Genomic DNA, 15,850 nt, shown 5'->3' with positions numbered 1-15,850 from the left:
TTCTGCATTCTGACAGGGCTGAAAGGTCAATAGAGATTAGAGTGAAGTCTGTTCTGCTAACACACACACACACACATACACACACTGCATTAACAAGTTGCAGCCCTGACCCCGATCTCATAAAAGACATATGGACTAAGTCAAACCTGGAATGAATTTGAGTTGAGAAAGTGAATGTGTGTAAGAAACCACCTGATTGGCTGCAGTTTATGTTTATGCATGGAAGTATTTCAGCAAGTTCAGGCTGGACCAATAGAATCGGAAACACACAATTTCCTGTCTAATAACATCTGTGTGTGTCTGTGAGTGTTTGTCTGCAATTTGAGGAAAAAAAGCCCCTCGGGCCGGACAGGTGTGAGGTGATTCAGCTTGAAACAGCAGCAAGACCTTATGCTCACTCTCTTTTCTTTTTTGCCTGTCCCCATCTGTGAGGTCAGATCAGAGCCGGCCCTAGACCTTTGGGGGCCCTAAGCGAAATTTGGTTGGAGGCCCCTTTGACCGTTTTAAGTAAGGCCTAAAGAAAAGCAATGACTACCTTATTACTATACTGTACATATTATATCTACTATGTTATTTTTAAATTTTTTAGTCTATTAAATTATGTTTTAATTATTCTATGTATGCTGTATGTTAATTGTCTTTTTTACGCTGCTGGTCCTGAGTATGTATTTCGTTCTTATGTGGCAACATGTACAGAATGACAATAAAAGACCTTGAGTTCTTGAGTTGAGTTCCATGTTTGATGTCTAACAGGAAAATTATGACACCACTGAGCTGAATGGCAGTGAAGTGCAATGAACACACACTGATGCTTGCTAACTTGCTAAATAAAAAGACTGATAAAGTGATTTTCACTGACAAATCAAAGAAACATTTTTAATTGACACCAGAGTGTAAGAGGCACAAACAACAGCCTATATATAATTTAAATGAAATAGAGCAAATAGAATAACATTTAAATAAAATATTATATAAAATAAATAATAAATAGAACATTTAAATGTTTGAATTTTTCAAATAAACAAAATTAACAATAACATCTAAAACACCACAAACAAGATTAATAGTAACAATAATAAGAATTAGGTAACATTTCAATAGAACTATTAAAATCCAAACTTGTGTATTTGTGTGCGCGCACATGCATACATGGTCTCCTTGGAAAAAAGTAATTTGCTAAAAAACAAAAAAATGAATTAAAGGTTGTATCAGCGATATCAGGCCCAAAAAAGGCCCAACCACAAATGATCACATTCATCTAATCTTTCCTAACGATCCGCTAGCTGCCTGCCTCATAAGCATGCCGTCAAAACGCGTCTCTGTAGGCAGCCTAGGCTCTGAGATCTGCACACAAAAACAATTGGTTTCACCAACCACTGAAAACCAAAACAAATAGTGTTCCAACCAATCACCGACAGGGGAGGGTGTTGTGAGGTTTTGCGCTCGTGCACGGCTGCATGCGAAGTCGGAGAACACAAGCGCAAAACCTCACAACTCCCTCCCCGTGTAAGTGTTTGCATCCCAATATAAGACTTTTAGACTGCAGATTCTCCATACAGGTATCGGGAAATTAAGCCTACAGGTTTACATGCCTTTATCTTCTTGCTTCTTCTTTTCTTCTAGCCACTTCTCTTGTCGTTTTTCATGGCCAGAAAGATATTTTCGTTTCTTGTCAGACATCGTCGACGTCGGAGTAACTGACTGACAGACACTGACCAGGTGACGAGTGACATCATAGGGGTCAGTCAGGGTCAAGATTAGCAGGGAACTTGCCATAATAAAGAACTAATAAATAACAACTGTGCTTATCATGATGCCTGATAAAGAGCGCTGTAGGCCCATTTCTTTTTATTTATTTATTTTATGTTACTTTTGATGTATGATTTTTTTTCACCCACTAGCTAACAGTGACTCTAGGGGGCCCTCTGCTGGCCACGGGGCCCTTTGCAATTGCAAAGGTCGCTTAGTGGCTTGGCCGGCTCTGGGTCAGATTTTCATTGTTTTGTACACTTGTCCCTTTCTGATGCTTTCTCAGCCTTTCTCAGAAGGCTTATGGGGCCTTCAGTTACCACAGTTCATTTTGTAGTGCCACAAGACAGAGTTTTATTTAGGCTTCAGTGCATGTTCTGTTTTCATTTACAGTACCTTTCAAAAGTTAGGGCTAAGTCAGTTTTTTAATTAATACTTTTATTCAGCAAGGACTCATTAAATAGATTAAAAGTGACAGTAACGTTTTTTTGTTCTTTCAAACTTTCTAACTCAAAAGTCCTAAAAAATGCTTTTAGTTTCTAAAAAATAATTTGAAAATGTAATAATATTTCACATTATTATTATTATTATTACTACTGTGTTTTTGATCAAACAAATGCAGCCTTGATAAGCATAAAAGGCTTCTTTCAAAAACGTAAAAAAAATAAAAAAAAATCTTACTGACTCCAAACATTTGATCGGTTGTATATGTGTTGAGCTTCTGTTCTCAATCATTTGAGGCACCATACAGACAGAATAAAAAAAAAAAACAGGATGCAAAGCCTAACCTATTATCCGTCTAAATAGACAGTTCCAAAAGTTACAGCATTTAGTGAATGCTGTTTCATTCAAACAGATTGCATTTTCGTTGGTGCTGCTAGTGGCACAGAAATAAATTAAACTCTGCAACTTTGAGTTTTCAGCAAAGCTCATTTAGATGTGAGTATGATATTACATTCAAATTTGAGATTGTTCGCCAGAAGTTTTGCCACAGGTATTTGCCACTACCATATAAATATATGAATTTGTTGATAAAAATAGAATAAAAAATAGTCTGACGTCAACCCTTACCAAAATGCAGTCTGTATTTTAATAAGGGTTCATTTGAAACTATTTTAAAACTAATTTTATCATCATTTTCATAAGTTCAAATGGTAGTTAAATCATAGAAGTGAATTTCCTTTAGAAAATGTAAAAATATGATTTTTTTGTACTGAAAAGTCAAAATGTGTCCTGCAGTGCTGTGCAGCCTGCAGACAGTACTAGTAGCGAGTTATTTTAAGTGTTTCCATACTGCAGTAGTTCAGTCTGCCTTGGGCAGGTTTTGAATGGTTCTGTTTGCAGATTCTGATAAGAAAGATGTAGATCTTCAAAAACAGAACACGGTTCAGCTCTAGTGAATCTGAATCAGTCACATATCATTAGGTTCTGAGATCTATATTTGTCTACCAATCTGCATTGTGTATTTTCTTGGTGTGTGTCTTTGGGGTAGTAAAGAGTTAATATAGGAGGTGAAAAATAATTCTCTATCTTTTTCAGTCTAAAGAATTAAACTAGGTCTACTTGTCGCAATCAGTCCTCTGGTTTTCTCTCTCTCTCTCTCACTTGTTCTCTTTCTCTCTACTCTATTAGAAGGGTAAATTGAGAATCCCAGGGGGACACAGTGGCTGTTTTTAAGCTGGTCTGAGGTGAGTTCCCTGAAATCTGTGGCAGATCTCAGATCAAAGAAGAATCTGTAATTCACTGTGGAGGAGATAATGACATGCACATTCTATTGCTAGGTCAATAACTATTTTTACCATGTTTCTGTGATGATTTTTAGGAAAAATCTGCAGCATTCCACGAAACATTGTAAAATGTGAGTACTACACTCTTAACATAGCTGAAAGCATAATCCATTTAGCCAAAATATCTCATAAACCAACGCACAAGCCGTATGTGTAAAACTTTGTGAATGGCATCTGCTTCAATTGCGTGGAGTTCTGCGGGCACAGATGCTGTGTAGACCTGTGTATGATGTGATATCCTTAGGCATCATTGCGTGACTGATTTTTTTTTTTTTTTACCACTTTACTGAAAGTAGCATTTTCAATTCTTCACCAGTTGGGATGGTCGATGTTTTTCTTTGTTTTATTTTTGATTCAAGGAATCAAATAATTAAAGGAAGAAAAGAGAAAAGAAATATCTGGAATTAATTGTAAAGTAATGGCTTTGAACTATATGCATATAAATAATTGTAATTGTAATACAGTGGGTATAGAAAAAAATCACCCCTTTTAAAATAATCACATTTTTTGCTTTGCAGTTTTTATTTTATCCAGCCGTATTTACTCAGTGCAACTTATAAAATCCAAGTGAAAGATATAACACCAACATGGCAGAACAAAATAAATAAAAAGTAAAAAAATCACTGAGTTGGAAAAAGGATCACCCCCTTGTGTCAGTATTTTGTTGAACCACCTTTTAAATACAGTATTTCGTCTGCTGGGAGAGGTCTCTGCCAACTTTGCACATCTAGACTTTGCAATGTTTGCCCACTCTTCTTTGCAGAAATGCTCAAGTTAAGTTAAATTTTATGTTGACTGTTTGTGGACTGCAGTCCTCAAGTCATTCCACAGATTTTCAGTGGGGTTTAAGCTTTGGCTCTGACTAGGCCATGCAAGGACATTCACCCTTTCCTCCTTCAACCACTGTGTGCTTTGTGCCATTGTCAAGTTGGAACGTAAACCTTCTTCTCATTGACAACTTTCTGGCAGCAGATTTTCCTCAAGAATTGGAGAGTATTTTGCCCCATCCATTTTTCCTTCTATCCTGAAAAGTGCTCCAGTCCCTGCTGCAGAGAAACAGCCCAGAACAGGATATCAACACCTCCATGCTTTACTGTAGGAATGCTGTTATTTGGATGGTGACCTGTATTGGATTCCCGCCAGACATATCGTTTGGTGTTTAGACCAAATAATTCGATTTTACTCTCATCTGCCTCATAAACTTCATGGTGTGTTTTGGCAAAGCTCAGTCATGACTGCATGTGGCCTTTCTTGAGGAGTGGCTTTTTTCTTGCAACCCTCCAGTACAAGCCACGTTTGTGGAGAATTTGTGATATTTTTATCACATGCACGCAATGACCACATTCCTGAAACTCAAGATATTGGAGGGACAATTTGGCCATATCTGATTATTTGGGTGGACTTGTCCTTTTCCATGTCTATGGTGGTTACGGCCCTGCAGCTCTCTGACACAGGCTCCAATTTATTGCTTTTCTACAGCTTGCTATGTTTCACCATTCCTAATATTCATCCACTGATGTACAAATGCAGCTGTTTTATTTAAAAATTTATTAAAGCAGATTGAACAAAATCCTCTTACAGACAGTGGAAGATTAATGAAATGCTCAAATTAAGTTTGTCTCACGATTTCATTCAGAACAGTAAGATTATGTTTTATTCATGCATACGTCTTTACTGTTCATGAGAGAATGCGTAGGTATTTCATGACATCATAACCAGCACGTCTGTGAACGACAGCTGTCCCCACCAGATTCAGAATGACATGCATGATGATGTGCATGACACAGTCTCTGTCATTTCCTGCTCTGGAGTTTAATGTCAGGATGTGATGAGGTACTTCATCCCTCACTGTGCTCTTTCAACCAGTGAAAGAACAGCTTGAACAGCTCTACAATAGTGTTGAAAATGCTGCCACCTCATTTACTGAGACCGTGTGTGTGCTCGAGCCAGACCGAGGATGCAGTTTTTTGATATGTGTGTTCTTAAAAAGCTTCTTTTATTGACTGTGTTTGATCCTTCTTCACCTCTGCAGTTTGCAAAGTCAAATATGTTAAGTCAGAACATTTTTTATCTTAGTGAAAGTCAAGCTCTTCATGCAAATCATCACATGTTGCTCCTAACCTGATGATGTGCTCCAAATGAAGACTTTGTTCCTTGTATCTTGTGTCTGGTAACTACAGACTTACACAGAACCAGGCCATATTGTTCCTCACATAAAACCGTATATAATGCAACATAGCTGGGAGCTGTAACATGCCACAGTGAGGAAATGTGTGCACAAATGTGTGTGTTTTTAGTTTAATTAACGTGAAAGCAGCGGTTCGAGCGAGTCAGCGTTTAGCTCTAAGTGAAGCCGTTGGTGTTGTTGATAAGATTATTAATGAGCCATTAAACTGTGTGTCTGGAAACATAAAAATAAGAGACAGGCTCACCTTAGGAGGGTGTAGTTTGTGTGTGTGTGTGGGGGGAGGTGGGGGTGGATAATGTGGAATGCGTGTGGAACTGAGACAGTGGGCCGCCCGTCTCAGGGGCTGATCAGCACTTCCTGTCTAGAGGAGAAAGCCAGCAGACACCAACAAACAGCCAACTAACAGACAGATAGGGTGAGAAAAAGAAACAGATGGGAAAAAAATAGATTTTTACAAGAGTTATACTTTGAAGTTAAAGCTAATACATAGGGATAAGGGGTTGTTCAAAGCAGTAATGATGTTTGCCTTAGCAAACAGCACTCATGTGAAAGATAAACAGATGGAGAGACAGACAGGCATTTCATCCATTGAAAGGGGATGATGTCATTGTCTGTGTGTATGTGGTCAGAATTTTGCTTAAACAGGTAACAGCTGTTACACCTGTCGCACTTGCACACCTGAAGCATTTGTGTGCTGACTCTGAGAAGCTTCATTCCTGATGTCTTTCTCTGGCCCTCACACTGAGAATGCATGTACAGTGGCCCCAAAATGTATTTGGTATTTGGACACATTTAAAAATGTATGAATGTTACTGCGTTAGATTAAGGATGTGTTGATATTAAAATTCTGGCTGATATGAAAATTTCATCATATCTATAGGTTATCTTCCATAACCTGGAAATAATTATTAAATATTAAAATAACTTATTGTGTAAATATTTAAGATAATGAATTAAATAACAGTATTAAATTTGTATGCTATTTTGACTGAATAAATAAATACATTTTAAAACTAGAATCAAATTTGTATTGTTTTAAAGGGGTCATATGATGGGATTTAAATTTTTCCTTTCTCTTTGGAGTGTTACGAGCTCTTGGTGCATAAAGAAGATCTGTAAAGTTGCAAAGACTAAAGTCTCAAACCCAAAACCTCAAACCCACTTTATAAAAGTTAAGACTCATCCGCGCCCTCTTAAAACGCCTCGTTTAAACACGCCCCCACATGTCTACGTCAATGTGTGGGAAGATTTGCATAACACCGCCCAAATGTTCAAGCAAAGAAAGAAGGCGTAACTTTCCTCGCTATTTCTGCCGCTGCCATGTTGTGGAGTTGCTGTGTGTTTCGTTGTGAAAGCAAAACTACTTTGTTTGGCCTTCCAAAAGAGGACACGATTAGAAACCAATGGTTAAGTTGTATTTCAACACTGTTCCAGAACAGTTCAACCCAAATGTACAGATGTGTGCAGTGCATTTTATGGAGGATGAGGACTGTTTCCTGAACCAGTAGCCTACAATGTGTCTGTGGCACAAAGGCTGTTTCTATAAAGTGTGGCATTTCCAACTTTGCAAGGACAGTCTGGCACTTCTGACTCATAGTCTGTAAGTAAGTTTTTTTTTATATTTAAAGAATTTGCCAATGATGATTCAAATGTGAGTTTTGAGTAGTGTAGAGTAGCACTTGTTGTTTGTTGTTTCTCTGATTACAAATGCAGACATGGTTTTATGTTTACGCGGCGCGATATGCAACGCAATGCGTAAAAAGACAGTATAAGTCATTATAATCAGTAATTATGTCCACACTGGATGCAACAAATGCTTCGTTTGTAGTGGGTTTTATTGGTTTTGTCTGGTCGTCCTGGGAGACGGTATCACAGTATGGTAAGGGGCGTAACATTTCCATCACACACTTGAGGTATTCAGCCAATCACAACGCACTGGATAGCTGGCCAATCAGCGTATACCTTGTTTTTTCAGAACGATGAGTTTTGTAAAAATCAACGCGTTTCAGAAAGGCGGGACATAGAGGAGCAACAATAATGTACGTTATATGGAAAATAATGTGTTTTTTGAACTTTAAACTGCATAAACACATTGCATTACACCAAATACACAAAATAATATTCTTTTTAGCAACATCATATGACCCCTTTAAAAGCTGCAAGTGAATATAGACAGCACAGCATTATAATGTACAGTATCAAAATGTTCATTTGAAGATATGTTAAAAATTACATTAAACAGTGTTAATTAAATTATTAATGTTTGTTTTTTTGGGGTGAACTATTAACTCTTTTACCCAATAAAGCCTACTGAATCACATTTGATAAGCAAATTTCAAATACCTCTAAATTATGAACATGATCAGAACTTTTTTCTACATCCCTTCTGTCGTTACCTTGATTATAGGCATTTTAATTGAATTCTATGAAATGTCCATCTTCAGATTGTGGTCTTTTTGCTCTTAAATCGTTACTGATTTTTATATGAGCTCCAAATTCTCCTATATCATACTATATAAGCCATGAAGCCTGATATACTAAATATGATCCTCAACAAAAATATTAGATTTTTTTTTTTACATTTTATAAAAAAAAAGAAAATAGGACTATTATTTCATATGTCAGGCTATAATGTATATTTATAATTAATGTGTGAATGTGTTGAACTACAGCTGTGTTTTCTCCTCTAGGACAACTAATTTGAATTTGGGGTTGGTTAAAAGTAAATAAAAATGGCTTAGAAAAGTAAAGTTAGCTCAGAGAATAGATCTAGTATCATTCATTTGCAGATGTCCCTTTTTGGGGCTGCTGTATGTATTTGAGAGATGTTCTATAAAAACAGTTTTCACTATAGCTGTAAATAAACAGGTCATTTGCTTGGCTTACGGGGGAGTTTGTTTGCGTGTATGTGTGTGTCTCGGACCGCCTGATAGTTTGTAGGTTTTCTGGCATTCGTAGTTGCTATGGCAACCCCACGATGACACACTGAGCTGTGCTGTATTTCACACCAGCGAGCGAGGAAGAGAGAGAGAGCAGGAAAAGAAGGAAAGAGAAGGAGAGAAACAGAGGGTTGAAAAAGAGCTATAATAAAGAAATATTTGTGTTGTAGGTGTGAGGAAATCTAGCAGTATTCCTGCTGAGTTAGCTGCCTGTGTGGCTATATTTACATGCATTTGTATTTGTGAGTAAGTATACATTTGCATTTGCATGTCTCTGCATAGCTTATATCTGTCACTGACAAGCTACGCAAAATCGCCTTCATAATCGGCAATGAATTGCCTTCGATTACGGTTTTGTGTATTAAATGCTGCTCCATTTGAAAGCGCGTGCTGGAGATTTACTACTTATCACAGAACCGGCTTTACTGACGAGATGCGCTTGAAAATTGCATTAGATTATTTGTGCATCCTTAGTGTGTATATATTTTTTAGTTTTGAAATTTTAGCATTTAATTAAGATGCAAACAACATCCTGTGCTTTAGCTGTTGGATGGTTTGCATAGTAAAACTCTCTTGGGAAAGTTACATCTTTAAATTCATCATTTCATTACATTCAGCACTCTGTCAGACTGTTCTTGAACAGAAGAACATGTCTCATGTAAACCCCCCCCTAAGAAAACAGTCAGCCTATTTACACAGGACTTCTTTAAAAAACTATTAGTTGAATAGTCACTTAGGCAGCCCAGCGGCTAGTTAAAACATGTTAGTTTTGCACATCTCTCAACTTAAAAGCATGACGTGCTACAGTGGGCACATTCAGTGAATTTTACTGGAAGAAATCTAGTTTTGTCTAATTGCTCGCAGAAACTTATGGTAGCTTGTACTATCTTGAGTGTTTATTTTATCATTCTAGCTGTGTTAGAGTTCATCTTTATGTTTAAGTGTGCATTATTAATTAAGTTAGTTTGTCTGTTATTCATAGCTTTTATTCTTTTACATTTTGATTTGCATTACTGTAGTTGGAATATTGTAACAGCAGTCATGGCTCTCGTATGTATGCTTGCACTTCCTCTTGAATGAATTTATAAAGCTATTATTTGACTCTATTTCCCTCTAGATATTCCCATGTTATGACATTTCCTTTTAGTATCTGCCAAATTCCGTAATGTTTCTCACCTGACCTGTGCTCTATTACCCATTATGTTGCAGTCCTGTCTCTCCTCACATCCAGATCTAGAAATTTCTCCTCGCCTCTCAAAGTTGGAACAAACTCCTGCTTTTATGTGCATAAACTGAACTGTCTCTGATTCTGTTAAGTGGCATATCAATCGTATTAGAGTGTGAGTGTGTTTAGCTTCTGTTCTGCTCTACAGCTGTTTCTCATCAGCTCGCTAACATACCGAAGAATCCTGAAGCCACAGATACTCGACGCTGCCATGACAACCTCTGTAGAGCGCTTACCCTCCCCTACTTTCTCTCTCACTGTCACAATCAGGCATGGGTGAAGATAAATACAGAACTACCAAAGTATTCAAACGCTTGCATAGCACAGGTGTATGAAATAAATAAAAGTGGTTTAAGGGGTCATAATCATGAGGAGATTAAATTTTTATTGATATTTTAAGAGAATTGTACTATTAACTTAACTTTCACGTGGTGTTTCAGGCTTTGTGTAGCACCTTCACGTTGTTGATCATTTCAGTCTGATCTTAACAATTTGTTTTGCACATTTCGGTGTGGATTTTGTAAACCTATTGAAGCTTTTATAGAATTTTCTGCCAAGTCTTATTTGCACATTGCAGGCATTTGTTGCATTTGAATTTGCATCATGTTTTGGTTTTATTTCTCTTCTAATCTTATAAATCACTCTTTTTCAGACATTTACTGCATGGTGCAATTCTCATCTACGAAAGGCAGGGACACAGATCGAAAACATTGAGGAGGATTTTAGAGATGGACTCAAACTTATGCTGCTCCTAGAGGTCATTTCAGGTCAGTGACCTCTAGCCACAGCCCCACCTTGAACCCGGTCCACCCCTCTACATTTGGAAGCTTGTATCTTCTTTGATGATATCAAATTAGTTTTACAAAGATAGTTACGCAAGGTGTATAATTTATAGTATTAGCCGACAGAGAATTTATTTCATATGTGAAATAATGTGTTTTATATGTAGGAATATGTATAACTGACATGTACTAAAAAGATTTGAAAATTAGTCAAATTTAATTGAATCAAGAGGTTGTGGATCTAAACCAAATCAAGAAACTGATTTCGTCTCTCTAGTCATACAAAAAAATAAAATAAAAAAGTAAAACAAAAATTACAAAAGAGTACTTGCATACTATAAGTTAGTTGATAACTGTCAGGAATAACTACGTGATAAAAATATTTATGTACATGATTAAGTCTTCTGAAGGCAAAGTGTTGTGTGTGATGTAATATTATGTAATATTTAAATTGTTTTTCGCTTTAGGAGAACGCTTGGCCAAACCAGAGAGAGGAAAGATGAGAGTCCATAAGATCTCCAATGTGAATAAAGCTCTGGATTTCATCGCAAGCAAAGGAGTCAAACTGGTTTCTATTGGAGCAGAGGGTAGGCCCCTTCAGCAGTGACCTATATCCTGCAGGCTTCCAGGGTCATGAGTTCAGCGTTTCAGCATGTGGGATCAATGACTATCAGACGCTCTGCCTGTGTGTGATATGTGTTTGTTTCTCATGTCATATGAAGCCCCTCCCCATACAGTTAAATTGGTTAGACATGCAGTTTATACCTGACATATATTTGACCAATCTACAGTGTGTGTGTATTTTTCCTGTTTGCTGTTCTCTCTCTTTATAACCCAGAGCAGCATTCCAGACAGATTAGCCATCTACCAAAGCCTTTGCCTATGTCACATACTGTTACCATTTTTTTTTTTTTTTTTGTTTTTATGTGGGAGATGTGGGAAACTTACTTACACACATACTTAGTGGTGTGTGTGTGGTGTGTATTGTGATTTTAGTATAAAGAGGGGGAGGGGAAATGTGTGTTTTTATAGATTTAAATGAGGACTTCCCATTCACATCTATGTGAAAAAAAATAAAAACTAAATTAAAAAAAAAACTTTTGACACATTTAGAAGTGAATGCATTATTTAGCATTTATTAACCATTTGTCCATTTGAGAATGTCTCCAAAACAGACCTTTTGGCCACATTTTCAGCAATTTTGTTTTGAAAGTATAACAAAAGTTTAGATGCTTTCTGATTCAGATATGGCTTTAGTTTGTAAAATGATCTCATTGTTGAGCTGTTACAGTAAATGTGATGCTGGTGTGCATGTGTTTGTTCTGCTCAGAGATTGTTGATGGGAACGCTAAGATGACTCTGGGGATGATCTGGACCATTATCCTCCGCTTCGCCATCCAGGACATCTCAGTGGAGGGTATATATACACAGGGAACACACATACTGGTAAAAAAATGTATAGCCTGAATGCACTGTAAGTCGCTTTTGATAAAAAGCTTCTGCTAAATGAATAAATGTAAATATATATATTAATATCACACAAACACACACACACTTTTTAGTTTATAAGTGATGCATTAGATCTTGCATTAGAAAAAAGGCAGTAGGCAGTTCATTTGTGTGTATTAAATATAATGAGAGTGAACAGAATGACTATATTAGCATAATTTTGTTAAATACAGTTCCGTTCTTTTGGATTTCTAAATATTTATTGTTTAATACAAATGTAATGTAAGAAATTTGTGAGTCATTTAAATGACAATGTTATCTTTCCACTCCTGAGATTACATTTGAGATTACATATGAGTGCTTGTGTACCTACTTAACCATATTTTGGGGGTAAATTTGTACCCAAAAATGAGCAAAACCTGACAAAATTGCCAAAAAAACTCCATTTGGGGACGTCCTCATTTGTAAAACTGGTATAAAAATAAAGTAAACAAAGTTTTTTTGAAATTGTAAAAATGCAGAAAGTTTTCTGTGAGGGGTAGGGTTAGACGTAGAGGTGGGTTTAGGTTAAAAAGTGTATAACTATCTGTATATAAAAACAATATGAGTCTATGTAATGTCCCCATTTAGATAGCGAAGTAAACGTGTATGTGTGTGTGCAGAGACCTCAGCTAAAGAAGGCCTGCTGCTGTGGTGCCAGAGGAAAACAGCTCCCTACAAAAACGTCAACATTCAGAATTTCCACATCAGGTGAGCAGACAGGAAATGATGCTTAGAGAGAAGCAGGGTGAATGATGGGAAAAGAGCAAGACTGACAGAGATACTGCAACTGAACGCTGAGCTGCATCGTCATATATTACATTTCTCTTTCTGTCTCTCTTCCTGTCAGTTGGAAGGATGGATTGGGCTTCTGTGCACTCATTCACAGACATCGTCCAGAGCTCATTGATTACGGTAAACTGCGCAAGGTGAGGCATTACCAGAACCTCTAACAATATATAGAGAGCAGCAGTATGAAAGACCATGACCCATGGTTTGATGTTTGTTCACTCAGGACGACCCAATGACTAATCTGAACACCGCCTTTGACGTCGCTGAAAAGTACCTGGACATCCCTAAGATGCTGGATGCAGAAGGTGAGACATGTAGAGGACAGGTTTCTTCCTGTTCCACTTCACTGTGAAACTAGGTTAGACCTCTGTCCTCTGTCTAAATATAGAGCTGTAGGAGGACCGCAGGTATGTGTATAGGCTGAATTTCACCCCGTCACTGCAGGCGTAATTGTGGATGTTTCCTTAACATAGCCTGTTCAAAGGGATTTTTAGGATAATAGGCTGTGATGTTCAGTGATGAGATTGTTGCAGTGTTGCACTGGATCCATGTTCCTCAAACATTTTTCAATCCTAAGTATTAAGCATCTGCAATGAATTCAGCCCAAATCACTTGATGTACAGTCTGCATTTAAACTTTGTTTTACAGAAAATATAATCCTTAGGTGTGCTATCTGTTCATAGCTTTTTTTTACAACAAATTAAAGTTATAAACATTGACATTGAAGTAATAAAATCTTTCATTTATTACATTCATAGAATGTTTAGCATGCAAGATGGCAATGATGTTTTCATAATATTTGCATAATGAATTGAGGTCTTCGTTCTTACATCTGTTTGCATACTGAACTGTCTTTTCTTTCTTGCAACTTTATAAAGCCACTTTACATGGTAAAGACAGTGTCAACATTGTTTTTTTTGTTTTGTTTTTTAGTTCACATGGATAGAAAACAATACATAAATTCACATTTTTACTGGCCCCAACACAAAAAATAATCAGACCCAGAAAGATTTATAATGATTCATATTTTATGTCAATATATATGTAATCTTAATATTTGTTTATTTATTAAGTTTGTTAAAATATATCAATAAATGTTATATTTTCTTTTTAAAAATGTAATTAGATTTTTAATTTGTATGAAAGCTGGAGATGATACAGCTATTGCGTATCTGCACAAGTTAGATAATGTTGCCTTGGTGACATTTAAACCAACATAATTTGCTTCTGAACACTTATAACAAAAGAAGAAAAGTGTCAAGTGGCTATACAGGAACATTTTATTTATACAAAAACCAAAAACTTAAACTTAACTAAAACTTTAAAACTATTCTTTTGTTGCTCAAAAGCATTTGTTGGTCAACGTGTTTCCTTCAGGAAAGTCAAACCTTGTTCAAACATTTTGATGATTAGTTTAATTTTAGGTTGATTATAATAGTTTCATATACATTCACATTAATAACTCTTTTTTTTTTTTTACACAGGAAGTCATCTCAGATGGGCCTCTGAAGTGTGTGTGATATGCTCTGATTATTAATTTATTCTCTCATTACTTTAATATCACCCCCTTCTTTCTCTGCAGATATTGTTGGTACAGCCCGTCCCGATGAGAAGGCCATCATGACCTACGTTTCTAGCTTCTACCATGCCTTCTCTGGGGCGCAGAAGGTATCGTAGGGCACCCCCCCCAATGCACTGAACTTCTACACTTACCCAATATGTCCCTCCCCTCACTCCGTTTCTGCTCACTGGGTTTTGTGACCAAGAGTAGCAGTGATTACTGGTTGTCATGGTTTCCTGTTACTGTGACTACTCTCCTAACAGTCTGCCTCTCTCTGACTCTTTGCAGTGCTAAGCTCCGCCCCTCAGGGCTCATGCTTCTCCTACAGTTGCATGAATCTCTCCACCTGTTGCATGAAGGAAAGGAAGTCTTGTGATGAAGGCATGAGTGTGTCTCCACTCCAGTCTCCTAAAAGATACTTAAACTTCCTGGCATCAATGAGACTTCCTGGAGATCTCTTCATGCCTTGTATCATTGCTGTAGAACTGTGCCCCGTTTGCCTTTGTGTCTATGCAGTCTTTTACTCTGTGCTTTTTTCTTCCTTTCCTCTCCACCTCCTTTTCTCTCTCTGTTCCTGCTCCCTCTTTCCCTGGGCAGATATCGTTAGTACGTTGCGTCCCGATGAAAAGGCCATCATGACGTATGTGTCATGTTACTACCACGCCTTCTCAGGCAAACAGAAGGTGAGCGCAGACTGACATCAGCCAATCAGGACACAAGCTTCCACATCACAAACCCAGTCAAACCTAGACAGCCAATCAGATCTCTGCTTTCATCAGAACCCCAAATAACATTGCTAAAGCCGAAATGTAAGAGATGTGTTCTTCACTAACCTGAACTCCTTTTTGAAAAAGAGGGATATTTTAGCATACTTTTAAAAAGAGTACTTATTACGGAAATAATATACTTTAAGAAGAAAAATCTTAAGTGTAAACTGAATGTAATGTTTTCAGACACTTAATTGCATGTTATTTGCAATCAAATGAAAATGATTTTCAGTTTAGATTCATATTAAATGCAGTTTGATGCAAAGATATACATTCAGTACTTTAAGTAGGAGTTAAGTATATTGCTATCTGTAAGTACAGTTAATAAAATACTTTTAAGATTTGGTGTTTGCATTAAATATAATTAAGCATGCTTCTTTTTCACAAGGGAAATTGTGGTAAGGTCGGTCTTGAATGATGTCACTTACAGGTCAAGATCGCACCTGCTCTTTTGATGATGTCTCTGACGGGTCACAGCCTGTCTGCTCTGAAACCTCATAGCGATTTCTTACTCATTTCTAGTTTAGCTGTGATATTTCTTTCTTTCTTTTCTGGGTTTTGTGTCAGTTTTG

General features: G+C 37.0%; 1 protein-coding gene across 5 annotated transcripts in view; it reads left to right on the top strand.

Moving 5' to 3' along the window:
- LOC109092183 (alpha-actinin-1) overlaps window positions 1-15,850 on the top strand; it is a 28,869-nt gene that overhangs the window by 2,470 nt on the left and 10,549 nt on the right. For 3 of the 5 annotated variants that reach the window (XM_042769292.1, XM_042769290.1, XM_042769288.1), the window contains exons 2-8: window positions 10,541-10,655; window positions 11,138-11,257; window positions 12,001-12,087; window positions 12,782-12,869; window positions 13,009-13,087; window positions 13,174-13,255; window positions 14,533-14,618. In XM_042769292.1, coding sequence (XP_042625226.1) covers window positions 10,541-10,655; window positions 11,138-11,257; window positions 12,001-12,087; window positions 12,782-12,869; window positions 13,009-13,087; window positions 13,174-13,255; window positions 14,533-14,618 — 657 coding nt within the window. Of the gene's footprint in view, window positions 1-10,540; window positions 10,656-11,137; window positions 11,258-12,000; window positions 12,088-12,781; window positions 12,870-13,008; window positions 13,088-13,173; window positions 13,256-14,532; window positions 14,619-15,108; window positions 15,195-15,850 lie in introns of all 5 variants that reach the window. The other 2 variants (XM_042769291.1, XM_042769289.1) reach the window with 1 other exon arrangement.

This window comes from Cyprinus carpio, chromosome A13 (genome assembly GCF_018340385.1).
Source record: "Cyprinus carpio isolate SPL01 chromosome A13, ASM1834038v1, whole genome shotgun sequence".
Classification (NCBI taxonomy): Eukaryota; Metazoa; Chordata; class Actinopteri; order Cypriniformes; family Cyprinidae; genus Cyprinus; species Cyprinus carpio.
The sequence above is the reverse complement of the archived record's forward strand: the minus strand, read 5'-3'. Positions and strand labels throughout refer to the sequence as shown.